The 14,574-nt window shown below is 34.6% G+C and overlaps 1 protein-coding gene across 6 annotated transcripts in view; it reads right to left on the bottom strand.

The window, feature by feature from the left end:
• The window catches only part of KMT5B (lysine methyltransferase 5B), a 34,261-nt gene that overhangs the window by 8,700 nt on the left and 10,987 nt on the right, over positions 1 to 14,574 (bottom strand). For 3 of the 6 annotated variants that reach the window (XM_032221092.1, XM_032221077.1, XM_032221085.1), the window contains exons 2-9: positions 12,215 to 12,450; positions 10,351 to 10,498; positions 5,756 to 5,927; positions 4,458 to 4,567; positions 3,756 to 3,922; positions 3,459 to 3,478; positions 3,220 to 3,356; positions 1,453 to 1,649 (exon numbers count right to left, since the gene is read on the bottom strand). In XM_032221092.1, the coding sequence (XP_032076983.1) occupies positions 1,453 to 1,649; positions 3,220 to 3,356; positions 3,459 to 3,478; positions 3,756 to 3,922; positions 4,458 to 4,567; positions 5,756 to 5,927; positions 10,351 to 10,498; positions 12,215 to 12,374 (1,111 nt within the window). In that variant the 5' untranslated portion in view covers positions 12,375 to 12,450. The other 3 variants (XM_032221099.1, XM_032221106.1, XM_032221113.1) reach the window with 3 other exon arrangements.

The following is a 14,574-nucleotide window of genomic DNA, read 5'->3' as shown; positions in this document are numbered from 1 at the left end:
CAAAAAGAGATGCAGTGGAAGTTTGACAGTGGGGAAAAAGAGGCCGAGATTCAATTCAAGCAAGATGGATAACTGTTAATTTAAATATCTGATTCCAAGATTGAAACAAACCTGATTTTGATGGAGTTGTACTCACAACTTCAAAGACTCTTACTAATTCCCTATTACATTGTTATTATAATTTGCTGTGAATGGGCTGCTCCAGATCATCTGTAAACTTTAGTTAGTCCAGAATTCAGTGTTTTCTAGGAAGCCGTGATCCTACACATTACACCTTTTCTGCAGGTGTTTCCAAGTGCAATTTAAAGTGTTGGTCAACTTGTTTCAGGACCTAAGTATCTAAGAGGTAGTATTTCCATTTCTGTCCAATCCAGACAGCCAGGGAGCACTTACTAAGTGTTTTTATATACCAAGTGAAGTAGTCTCTGAGGAAGCTCACTTCCTATAGAACAATTTCCCCTGAGGAAAGGATTGCTTCTATTCTTATGGCTTTCAGAAAACTGATAACAATCTGATTATTCAGAAAGCCTTCAAGAATTGTGGAGCCACTGATACCTAGATCAATTATTGTATTAATAGAATCTGTAATTTATGATTATATATTTTAATAATGAATTATTATCTATTACTTTTACTATTTTTAGTATCCAAAACATTAAATACTGGATTAATGATGTTCATCCATCGTGTTCGAAGAGGACCTTGACATCTAACAGATCTGTGCATGATGAGTCCGCAAGTGGCTGGTAAGGCCTATAAGGCAGGGGTGGGTTTCTCGCCCCGTTCCAACCGGATCGGTTGGAACGAGGCCGGCGGCGTCCTCACGCACGCACGCGGCGCGCGCATGCGTACTAGCGTCTGCGCGATGCTCCAGCTGCTCCTGGAGGATCGCGCAGGCGTTCTGCGCATGCGTGGAAAGCGCGAAATTCGAAAAAACCGGGTAAGGAGCGGGCGCAGGTGTGCGGGCGCGTGCGGGCGCGGGGGGGGGGGGGGGGCTTCGCCGTTCCCGGAAGTTACTTACTTCCGGGTTCGGCGACCAACCGGATCGCAGGGACCGGTGCGAACCGGTCGAAACCCAGCCCTGCTATAAGGGCACGAAATGTTCTGCCACATGTTGGGCAGACATGTGTGGGCATCATTATTGCAGCATTAATACAGAGGTAAATAGCACAAATAATAAATATTTTTGTTCTGTTTTCCTGTTCACTTTTGTAACTTTTGTTCCTTACACAAAAAGTATATTAAATATCTAAAAAAATGGAAAAAGTGCAATCACTAGTTATTTCATTAGATTCTAAGCTACTGATTAATCCCAGAACTCTCTATTCCAAATACCCTTTGCCACCATAAAGCTTAAAATGTTTGTTTTCTCTTTAGAAGATCTGTGAAGACTCCACCTGTTAAGAATGCTTACATAAAACACATTTCAAAATATTCTTGCCACTTGCTTACTTGCATTAGCTTTTTCCTGAGTGGTATCTGCATCAGTGTTAGAGCTGACAGATTGACTGTCAGAATTTTTACTGCTATCACCCAATTTTTTAAGCCTGTTTAAACGTTTATCTGTTTCTCTGAGTCCATATTTGCTATTGATCACAGGAGTAGGTGCAGGCAGTCCCACTCTTGATTTAAAAGCACCAGTTCCACGTCTAAAAAAAAAGAGTAACACATATTAATTTTGCTATACATAACATTAATAAAATGAAAGCTAATTAAATCATATTAATTCTGAGTCTGTATTGGTATTTTAAAGAAAATAATCATTTGTATAGTTAAAATTCTGCTATTATAATTTAAGAGAAGTTAATTTTAAAAAATTGAAAAGATACTCCTTTATCATTTCTCTTTCTTAAAAATTCATACTGGTATATCAAGTGAAGTATGCTTCCTCAATTTAATGAACTATATTTCATTAATAATAATATAAAATTAGAACCTAACTTTTCCTTAAGTATGATGACAGTACAATATTAATTGGAAGAATCAACATGTGTTCTGTAGAAAATATTTTTGTATTATTTCTTCAGGATATGGAGGATATGATCTGAAGATGTCTTTTACTGAATACATACTTAGTAAAAACGTATAGGATAAAGTAATTTTGGTGAAGCTGAGTAACTATGAATCAGGTAACTGCTTGGCAACTTTAAGCTTAAAATAGAAATGAAAGTCATAAATTAAATTGATATGAAGTTTAAAATTAAAAGTATATTTAAATGCTCATGTATTTATTTAGATGTCAAACAATATTTATTAACACAGAAAAAGAAGAATTTGGCATAGTTACATTTTGCTAAACCATCTAATCTTAAAATATTCTATTTGCATGCCAAAAATAACTAAGTGCAAAATTGAACAAAATAAAAATAAAATAAAGCATTCCTAACACTTTCCATTTTAAAATATCCTCAAGCAAGAAAAAGTAGAGAGGTGTAAGATATGTGTACAATGTATTAGATACATGTAACCAGCTGGCTTTGGATAGTCCATACCTGCACCAAAACACAGATCATTTGGATATAAAAAAATCAGGAGCCTAGTAATTTTTTCAACTAACTAATTTTACTAAAAGGCATGACCTTTGATGACTTGTGGCTCACCATTTCAACAGTGATAAGTGAGGGTGAGGGAAGGGAGGGTAAGACAAATTGGTTATGTAGATACAAATTATATGTGAGGCAGATTATCTTATCAGTTAACTATTCCAATGAATTAAAAACCTATTGTTTTTGAGACTTTTCCTAGATTGTCTAAAAACGTTTGATGTGAGTTAAGCAGTCTCTTGCTCAACGGTGCTGTTAAAGTTTTGTTTCTTTCAGCATATTATACGTTACAGGTTATCGTCACTTAATGACCTTCCTGCTTAGTGAGCATCTGAAGTTAAAATGGTGCTGGAAAAGTAAAATTACAATTGGCCTTTGCATTCACAACCACTGCAGAACCAAAGAGGGAACACTTCAGCTCTTAATCTTTTCAATCCTGTTCCTCATGTTGTTTAACACTTATAAAGAAGGCTAGAAGTTAATCACCAATTTGATGTGAGATTTAAGATTTATTTTATTCCAATTTGCCTTTGGTTTGGACTGATTCTGTATGACCTTTATATAGTTAGACCTTTTTTTTCACATTTTTAATGGCTTTTCTTACATTCCTACTAACTGGAGGAGTGGGGTATTACATGTTGCCTTAAGATTATAAAAACTGTACATTCCATTTTACCTTTCACATGTGTAGCATTCACAATATTCATTATTTTCTCCAAAAAAGCCATCTCCATAATAGCAAGAAATTTCCTCCCCAGGTTCAATATCTCGCAAAGCTTTCACGCATGCTGTGTCCCGGCCAGTTGAAACAAACTGTAGAGGATGAATGATTAAAATTTATTTTAATTTTTTAAAAAGTTTTCTTAATATAATTTCATTTTAAAAATCTGATTATGTAAAACATTGCACACCTACCTTACAGTTGGGTCTGCAATCTGAAAAAGGTCCAAAAGATAAAATCAATTAACTGTTGATAAGACCTGAAACATGAATAATTACAGATACCTAAAGTAAGGTTTTATACAGGTTTTATAATCTAGTGCACAACTTAACTGACAGGCACAATAGCAAAATTTGAAATATTTAATAAATAATTCTAACTCCATTTCAAATAGGATTATTATTTTAGATCATTGATTAAATTAGGGAATAAACAAAAATATATTAAGAAGGACTTGCAAATTCAACTTATTTTTTAAAATGTTTGCTTACCATGATTAATGAAAGCAGCTGGACCAAGCCACAACTGAGCACAGTTTTTCCGTGTTGAATACATGACACTGAAGTCATTTTCTCCATGTCTGAGCAACATGTTCTCTTCTAGTTCAGAGAGTTCAGCAATACAGCCTACTAATAACTCTATCTTGTCATTTCGTTTCCTAGTAAACAAAGAAATAAATTATTTTGTATAATTTTATTTCCATAATACAAAAGTTTAATAAGGGATAAATTCTGTCCCCTCAACCAGACTTTTTTTGGTAAAATGTTGGCTTTCTTAACAAAATGTTAAAAAATACTCCAATTGCTAGTAGTATTTAGTTTTTGAATTTATTCAATTCAATAGTAATTCAGGTTGCAGAGGTTATACAAGTGGTTCAACACAGATTTTATTTACTTGTTTGTTCAATTTAATTTTGGCACTGTCTATTTCTAAGGTGGGTGAACATCTGACAATCTAGGAGGAAATCCTTTCAACTGAAAGAAAATAATGGTAAAGCAGCAGCAGACTGGAAAAAGCAAAAATAATGAAAAACAGATAAAAGCTTAGAAGGGGAATTTTAGAAAAGTCTCCCTGGCCCCAACAATGTTGTTTTTATTTTATTTATCACATTTTAAACTCCCTCACACAATTTTATCATTTCAAAATTTGACTTAGCAACATCTCCCCCCCCCCCCCCCCCCCGCAATACTTACCACTCCTTTGTTGCAACTATTTTGGCTCCATTTTGCTCTGATGAATATCGATTGCATGGCAATATTTCAAATCCACTGTCAGTTGCAAACATTCGTAAATAAATAAATACCTGCAGCAAGAAAAAAAATTATTAAAAAAAACCCTGCTAAAAACTTCAGTACACTGTGCTGCCAAATTGCACTAAAATCGATGCTACACTTGCTAAAAACTCAGAATATTAACACATCACTGTTATGCTTCACAGAACCTCAGAGTAAATATAAATTAGCATGAATTTTATATAACATACAGTATAAAATTTGAGCTTTCAAAATCACTTTTATGTGAAAAGGGGGAGGGGAAAAATAATTATATCCTTACACACACTTCCAGCTAATGTCATGTGAATTAACATATTGTGTATTAAATCATATCACCGGGAGTTCCAGCATTCTCCAGCCAGGGAAGAAAGTTAGTTTTTGAATGTATTAGTCTCCAATCCTCAAATATCTGACAATTCTCTGAGACACAGCACTACCAAAGTATTCAAGAGAATTCAAGGCTTTAGAGTACTGAACTAAGAATTCCTTTTAAAATAACACACCTTTTTCCAAAGGACAGACTTTCAATGTATGAAGCCCTAATTTCCTCAATGTGTAATATTCTGCAAAGATGAGATGTAAATTATATCTTTAAAAAAACAAAAATAGGACACTAGTTGTTTTAGCTATTTAATATTTAAATTTTGCATCTCCCAATAGAACCATTAAGCATATACTCCTCAGTAAGAGTTTCTGGCTTATTCCTTAAATGCAGTCTTCAAATTTATATTTATTCACCTCCTATATACCACTCACTAAGGAAAGCTGTATTTTAATGCATCAGTTTGAAGTCATTTCAATAAATGTTCATAGGGGACATAATTCCAGTTATTTCTTTATCATGATTAAGTAATCAAGTATATCTGCACAAACTTTTTACAAGACACAATATTTCACTATAAAAAGCAAACAATTTCCTTCATTTGATTCCAGCTGCCTCTGATAATATCCTGTTTTTTTCTTTTCTTTGAAGCTGTCTGCTATCTCAGTCCTTTCTCTTTTTCTGCTGTTAATTTTCATCCAGTTAGTTAATTTTTAAAAATCTTACATAGTATATTTATTAAATTATCAAATTTGTACATCGTCCAACTCCAAGCAACTCTGGGTGTTTGCTAAAGATAGAAACAGACATTTTTTTCTATCAGTTTAACATCCACAATATCCTATAAACTGTACTTGTAACAAACTGAACTTGGATTAAGTATAAATACACCTACATGTTCTTTGAACAACCTTTCCTGCATTTTGTTCTTGTTAAGAAAATAGTGCCGGGCCCAGTCACCTGACGTCAAGGACTTGAAGGCTTTTTCCAAGTGCTCATCTTTTTTAAAACGCTCAATCACCTCCTTCAGTTCCTCTTGTCTTCCTTTTATTGGTCGAAACCTCAGGCAAAAAAGGAAAAAAACCCAAGATAGAACTTCAATCAAGCTGCATTTTATATACAAAGAAACTAAATTATAATATGACCAAAAGTAGAAATGAATACTGTTTCAACAGTTTTACACAAATGATTAAAAGAGGAATAATTAGTTACTGGAGTAGGAGAAATATTTTTAATAATGACAAGGAAGTATCAATAGCCCTGTAAAAAATATGGGGGAAGTCACATTTGAAATATAGAACAGTATTTGTTATCTCAGTGATGACATATCTATTTCATTTGCATGAGAGATACCAATCAAATAAAGCTTTTTAAAAACACATATAAGGTTTATTTTACATATGTATAGTGTTAATCTTCAAGGTAGTTTGAAGAAGCACAAACCATAAATTACTAACAGCCTTTATTGTAACAGTATTTTATAAGTCTGAAAGCATTTCTCCCCTCCTTTACTTTTATTTTCCACAAAACTAGAGGGTTTCTTCTGAGATGCTCATTTTCCTTCTATGGGAAGGAAACGAGGTACCTTCTGCATGAAGATTGATAGGCTGAGGCCCCCGTCTCCCAAGATCCTTCCTACAGGCCATTACATGCACTAAATAATGAAGATTTTCCTCATACGAGATTCCTTTTTTGATATGTTGAGCATCGTTTTCTCCCATTATGTTCCTATTTATACGCTCCAGTCATGTGAGAATTATTTAACTCCTGATTTCATTAACGCAGTTAACCCCAAGACTCGCTTTTTTATGTTGCACTCACCTTATGAAATGCTGTAGCAAGATGTGTTGAACTCTGATACTATATAGTTAGGTGGTATGTTAAAAATGTCTAATGAATTTAGTCAAAACTTTAATTGAACTTGGATATTTTTAGTTCTGTTCAATATAAACTGCTTATTAATTTTACTTATTTTCTTTGCTTCATGCTCTTTTTTCATAGGAATAGATGGGATATAAGCTTTCAGAGAAAATATGATATAGAGGTAATTCTCGGTTTACTATCACAATTGCAACCAGAATTTCTATTGCTAAGCAAGTTTTACAAAGATTTTTTCCATGGTTAAATGAATCACTGCAGTTGTTAAGTGAATTGTGTGGTTGTTAAGTGAATGCAGATTTCCTCATTGGTTATGCTTTTTGGAAGATGGCTGGGAAGGTCACAAATTGGGATCACATGTCCCCAAGATACTGTAACCGTCGTCAATACATGACTTTGCCATGCACCCAAATTTTGTCTATGTGACCATGGGATCATTGCAATGGTTAAGTAGGAGGACTGGTTGTAAGTCACTTTTTCAGTGCCATTGTAACTTCAAAATAAATAAGTATGTCAAGGACTATCTGTACTAATAAGATAAAATGATATAATCTTATCTTTTAGCAACAGTATCATTTGTTTCTAGATTCTGAATGCTGAAATAATATTATTACACAATTTAATGAACAACACAGAGAATATTTTGATATAATTTTAATTAAGAAACTGTATTTTTCTTGCGATGGTGTGGTGGGCTAATTATCCTTTTTTTTTTTTTTTTTACAAATTTATGCATTGGCCTCTGTAAATATGGCTTGGCTCATTTGTACGTTGCCCATTTTGCTGTCATATAACTCTGAGTGGCTTACATGATAAAACAATATTATAAAAGATTAAAACAGTAAAATAATAAACATAACATAAAACAATTATTTGAAGCTAATGTACAGATATTACTCAGCAATGCTATGGCATATTTTGCTTTGCTTTTCAATTATCTGTAGAAGGAGATGGTGAAAGAATGCTCATACAGGTGGTGCCTGCTTAATGGCCGCTCATTCAGTGACTGTTTGAACTTATGATAGTGTTGAACAGTGCTACTTACGACTGGTCCTTGAAGTTTCAGATGTCACAACATTCCCATGGTCACAATTGAGATATGGGGGTTTAGGCCCACTTCTCAATTATGTTGTGGCATTCTACGGTCAGGTGATCACTATTTGCAACTTTCCAGGTTCCAATAAGTGAAGTCAATGGGAAAGCAAACGATGATCAAATGATGTTCTGGTGATGATAACCAGAAGTGCCAGAGTTGCTGTTGCTAAGCAATCATGTGATATCAGACCTTACAACCATGTTGCTTAGTGATGGAAAATCCAATCCCAATTGCCATAGTTAATTTGAGGACTACCTGAAATTGAGGCCAGAAAGTTGGGCTAAGTTCCTGTTTGTCATTTTAGCAAAGTTAAATCTGTGCTTGAAGCAAAAACTCCTGTTGCCAAGTGGGAAATTCAGAAAAAGCCAAATGAGATAGCTAGTAATTTGCTTGTCCTGCATTGTTCAATTAGCATCACTTTGTGTTCCTTGAGGAGATACCAGTATTAAGACAAATTCTGACCACCGCATGTTCTTTTGACATAGTTTTCCTCTTGGTTGATACTGACTGCATCAGTTCAGGGGGATCTAATCAATTATCAACATCATCACAGCCATACTCTTCCATGGAAGGGAGGTGACATCTAACTTGAAGAAGGCAGTGCTCTATATGCTCTTCAATGAAGTATCATTAGATACGCTTGTTCTGATCACTATAGTTGCAAATTTGCACACTTGGTGCAAGTGGTTGAGAGAGTGTTGACTGAACAATTCTGGACTCTCCTGGATGGAGAATAGGATTTAGATCTTTTTCAACTGATTAGAGAACAGATCATGGCCTGGGAAAAGCACATCTATTTTTATTGCTAAGCAAAGTAGTTGTTAAGTGTGTTGTGCCTGATTTTATGACTTTTGCCATATCTGCTAAGTGAATCACACAATTGTTAATTACCATTGTGAATTTGGCTTCTCCCACTGACTTTGCTTTCAAAAGCCGGCTGAGAAAGTTACATACACTTTGTAAATATATGCCAGCTGACAAGAATCCAAATTTGTTCATGTGATTATGCTGCAACAATCGTAAGTGTGAGGACCAGTTGTAAGTCACTTTCCTCAGTGTTGGTGTAACTTTGAACCTTGAACCTTGGCTAAATGAATGGTTTGAACTGAGGACCACCTGTTCCAAAAAGTATGCATTAGAGCCTTGTATCAGTTCAAACTAAAAAGACCCAATAAACAAATGAATAATCCTGAATCCCATATTGCCTTTCTCATACTTCCCAGTGTATTAAATATATTATGTTACACACCAAACCTGTAGAATACTGCTATATAAAGAACTATAGATTTAGCAAGCATTGAGGATAGCAAAGAACTGCAACATTGTTCATTGTTGGAAAGACAGATTTACACAGATTTACAATTTGGGATTACAAATACATGTTTACTTATATGTGTGTGAGTTGAGTTTTTATTGATGTAATAGAATTGATGCATATTGTCTTGTGTAATCTAGGTTTAATGACCTGTTTAAAAATGACAGAGATTCAATTATATTTCTTGTATGTAAAGTATGTTTCTTGCATCTTTTTACTTTTTTGTCAATCAAACAAAAAAGGAAACTATAATCCATCCTAATAATTTAGGTTGAGATATTTTAATTTAACATAATATTTTTAAGATCAATCTTACAAAGGTCAAGCTTCAAATTTAGAGATGGCTATAAACCAACAAATCCTAATATTTTTCTTGGTATTAAAAATAAATAAGAAATATATTCATAGTATCAACATTTTTTACATGCTGTTGAAGTGTTGAATAGGTTTTTTGTTCAAAAAATGTTATATTCCAGTTACCTCACACACATAAAGATAGACCCACAAGCACACACACACATACACAGATCATGTCATATAATTAAAAGCTCTTTATGGAGCTTTTTTTAATTATGGAGTCTAAGGAATAGCAGTAACACTAGGAATAGAAGAAAACTTAAAAGAATGTGATTTCTAATAAGACACGATTCTTTCAAAAACACAACTGGCAAATCCATCATCTCCTCTCTATTGGTTACTTTAAATAATTTGCCTACTTATATAATAAAATAAAGTAACCATTACACAATGCTCATTAAAATACCTTCATGTTATTGTAATTCATTCATTAGCTATTATGTAGTGGTCTATATACTATCCATTCTCAATTCTTTGGGCATTGTAACATCATCCATGCATAAAATGGAGTAACAAAAAAAATCCTTAAAAAGCAAAACAAATAATTTCAGGAAAACCCAATAAAGATGGATTGATTGCCAGGATAGTCCAGAAGGAAACAAATCTAGTATCTTGAAATCTTTGATGAAGGTTGCCTTTCATAAATACAGCTTGAGGGCTTATGAAGAACTTGTTAATGAACACAAAAAATAAATCTGAATTAAAGCAGTCAAATTTTCCTTAATTAAATACCTAACTCCCAGTGTTCTGGGTTATTTTTTTTACACTTTAAATATGTCAGATCCACATAGGTTTCAACTAAAACAAATAAGGCTTTATGTTTGCTCAATAATAAAACAATTACCTAGTGTTCATTTTATGTGTTTGAAAGCCTAAATATGGATCAAGAACCAAACTAGTTGCTAGGTCATCATTTTCACATAGCTCCTTGGCAGACATTCCAGAAGAAGGCACGTAGCGACTTTGGCCCTCAAATCCCGAACCACCACTACCTGCATAAATCAAAACAAATGATTAGCTGATACTGAACACCGAATTGTATCAATCTTTCTCCTTGTATAGGGAACAAGAAAAAAAGCAGGAATCTGGAGAATAATGCAGAAGCTTATCCCAAGTATGTGTTGGTCCAGTGGTGGGCACAATGCTTTGTTTATGCAGAAGATTCATTTTCACCAGGATATTTGTGACGACAGAAGTTACCACATGACTGAACAGAGACTTTCAGGTGAGGTCCCATAGGAAATGTTCAGGGAATGAACAATGCATATATCATAAAGAGCCAAAAGATGATTAATTGTCATATTTTATATGAATTAATGAGTGCGCTTTACAATGTACGTTGTACAGCATCTCAGATGAATTATTTTCATTAGATAAAAGTAATTTAGCTTACAGAATTTATATCATATTTTATCTGACAGTGGTCTGAACTTACATATTTTTACTTTTGTGAAATACTAACACTGCTTCCTAGCAAATCCTCTTTATTCTGATATCAATTCACATGTCTCTTTCATTTTATTCCTCAAACATTAAATAAAAATAATCACTCTCTGATTTTAAAATGTTATCGCATATAGACAACCAGCATTTTTAGTGCAGCCTGCAGGTATTCCTTAAAATTAGGTGTAATGGTATGAAGTGATTGATTTGCAGTTGGTTCATTTAGTAAACCATATAATAAAGGAGTCATGATTTCATATAAAATAGTTATATAAAGAAAAAGGATGCAAGCACAATCTGTCAATGAATAATTTGCTATTCAGTTTTGACATGTTGATATTGAGCACAAACAAATCCTTTTAATTGCATGCTTGATTTCAGGATAAATCCATATTCTATGTCCAAAAACCTAAAGCAAATCAAAGTCTTCTATCCTAATCAGAAGTTCTCCAGTTACAAAAGGAAAGGAGAAGTGATTGTTGTAAGTAGCAAGTTATGTACCTCTGTTGGATTATTAAATTAGTACTGACTTCAGTAGTGCAATTTTGGTCTTGGCCTAGTTGTATAATGACATATGAAGTATGACGTGACAGCAAGAATGTCTTACTTGGAGTTGCTCTGAAAAATGAAGCCATATAAGCCATATGAATCTTTATGACCATTAAAAATAGTAAAGCATGTAAACTTGTTTCCCTATGTGAAACAGATTATAATAAATAAATGGCAACATTTAAATCAACCAAAACCCAGAAGAAATTACCCTTATATGATCAGCAATGGAAATTCAAATTAAGTTTGCCTTTAAATCTTCAGGTCATTTGTTTCTTTTAAATTAATGTTCTATCACTTTAACTCAGATCCAATATCTACATGGAAATGAAATTATGAGTAGGTTATCTTTAAAATTGCTCCTGTAAACATACACTTCCCTGAATATTTTGACTGTAGATTGTGTTCTACTGATACTTTCTGGGACAAATTATAAATACGTGGAAAACTGAAGTCTTTACCACTGCAAACTATGCATTAGCAACATTTTAACATTGAAAGGAAGACTATAAGGCTCACACTTAAGCTTTCATTGGGACTTCAATTTATTTAAAAAAGTATAAATTATTTACGCACATTACTGTGTCATCATATATAAATGAGAAAAACTTTAAAATATATATACAAGAAAGAAAATATACTTGGCAAATACAGCCTTTTTAAAATTAACAAATATGATAACTTGAGGTCATCCTAGCACATTAACATATACATACATCTGCTGGACCGTCTCTCAACTCCATTTTTGCCAGTCTTTGGATTTTCCTTCCCAGAATGCTGTAATTTGGACTGATTTTGATGGTGGTCATTAGATAGCCTGCTTCCATTTCTCCGGCCATTCACCACCATGTTCTTGGATTCTCCCAACCACTTCATTCCCACAGACAATTTGCCCCCGTTGCATTTAGTCCTTCTTCCAAAGGCTTTTGGAAATTAATGGTAGTCCAGTTTCCTAAAAGAAAAAGAATGCACAAACATAATTAAACTATTCAAAGCAATTTTATTAATGCTATATAATAGTATATAAAAATAATACATAACCTTTTTTTAAAAAAAATTGTATAAGTAGTTCTCAATTTATGAACATTAGTTTAGTGATTGTTCAAAGCTACAACAGCACTGAAAAAAATGATTTGTGACAGATTTTCACACTGTTGCAGCATCCCCATCATCCCACATTTTGATCATGTGATCAAAATTCAGGCAACTAGCACTTATTTATGATAGCTGCACTCTTCCAGGGTCATCGGATCACCATTTGTAACCTTCCCAACTGGATTCCAATGAGCAGTCAAGGGGGAAGCCAGATTCACTTAATGACCTCATGATTCTCTTAACAACTGCAGTGATTTGCTTAACAACTGTGACAAAATGGGGCAAAATCACTTAGCAACTGCATTGCTTAATAATAAAAATTTCAGGTTCAATAATGGTTGTAAGTCAAGGACTACCTGTACTACATTTCTTGATATGTATTCTAATTTTTCCATTAAAACGACGTTTCTCTTGGTTGCTTTGCAAACTGTTCCCCTTCACTTTGTAGAACCCTCGGTCCACAGCAAACCCTTTTGACCACAATAAAAACATTCTGACCATGGTAAAAACACCAAGTTAGAAGATGGGGAAATTTGTAACATTTTGTGCAGGTCCTTCTTACTTCTCTTCTGAAGACAATTTTAAGGTCTAACTATATATAACAATATTCATAATCAGATGGGGATGTTATGACTCTACTCAAACCTTCTCATGAGTTCCTCAGAAGTGAGGAACCTGATGATTATGAAAAATCATATCTGATAAAGAACTCGTAGCACAACTAGTTCCAATCCTAACTCTCTAGGTTATTATCCTAATAAAATCATGCAACTTTAAGGCTATGAGATGGCACCAGGTTGAAAATAAAAGAATAGAGAGATGGGGGTATGGCAGTTTTTTCAAGGAGAGTACTGGAGTAATAATGATCTTAGGAATCAGGATCTTCTCCTAACTCTTAAATCAGGATAAGTAACATAATCAGCCTGATTTGGGTAGAGGATAGAAAACTTTTCAAATAAAAGCATCGACTTGAGGTCAACAATAATTTTCCTTGTATCTCCAGAGATGGGAACATAACTTTGCAATTGACTTTGTGAACAACTGACCTATCTAATGTCTAGAACCATGATGGCGAACCTATGGCACGTGGAGCCATTTCTGAGGGCACGCGAGGCGTTGCCTTGTCAGCTCCAGCACGCTGGCCAGCTGATTTTTGGGCTTGGTTTTCGGCCATTTTTCTCTTCGGAGGGTCATAAACCGGAATGGACTTTGGAAACAGACTTCCGGTTTGCACATTGGGATGTTTTTCGCTCTCCAGAGACTTCAGGAAAGTCTTCTGAAGCCTCCAGAGGGTGAAAAATGTCCCAACGGGCAACCTGGAAGTCCATTCACAAACTTCCGGTTTGCGTATTGGGCCATTTTTCGCCTTCCCCAGGCTCCTAGAAAGCCTCTGGAGCCTGGGGAGGGAGAAAAACGGCCCTACAGGGCCCACCAGAAGTCAGAAAACAGGCAGTTTCCAGCCTCTGGAGGGCCTCTTGGGGGCAGTGGAGGCAATCTTTGCCTTCCCCCAAGCATCAAGAAAGCCATGCGTGCATGCGCAGGCAGCGGGATGGTGGTTATGTGTGTATGCGCAGGGAGCACAGTGTGTGGGGGCATTAAATTATGGGGGTGAGGCAAAAAAGCTTTGCCATGACCGGTCTAGAATATGCCTTGCTGCTGAATCCCCTAGCTTGCATTTTTAATATTCCAATCAATATTTCAGTATCATTCAATTTCATATCTATTTTGTGAAAAATATTGAATAATTCAATTTCCAATTTTTCAATTGGAAGTTTTTATTTTAGCTTTAGTTTGGAAGCATGTTGGTGTAAACTAGATACACAGGAGGTGAAGAAATTTATGACACCGTAGGCAGAGGTAAATTCTGATCTACATGTACTGAAGTTTAAAATAGGCAAATGCAAAGAATAATCAGAACTGGCAAACAAGCAACCAATTAGGAGGTATATTTGTGTTTCTCCCCATCTATTGACTTTTATGG

Source organism: Thamnophis elegans, chromosome 1 (genome assembly GCF_009769535.1).
Source record: "Thamnophis elegans isolate rThaEle1 chromosome 1, rThaEle1.pri, whole genome shotgun sequence".
In the NCBI taxonomy this organism is placed as follows: domain Eukaryota; kingdom Metazoa; phylum Chordata; class Lepidosauria; order Squamata; family Colubridae; genus Thamnophis; species Thamnophis elegans.
The sequence above is the reverse complement of the archived record's forward strand: the minus strand, read 5'-3'. Positions and strand labels throughout refer to the sequence as shown.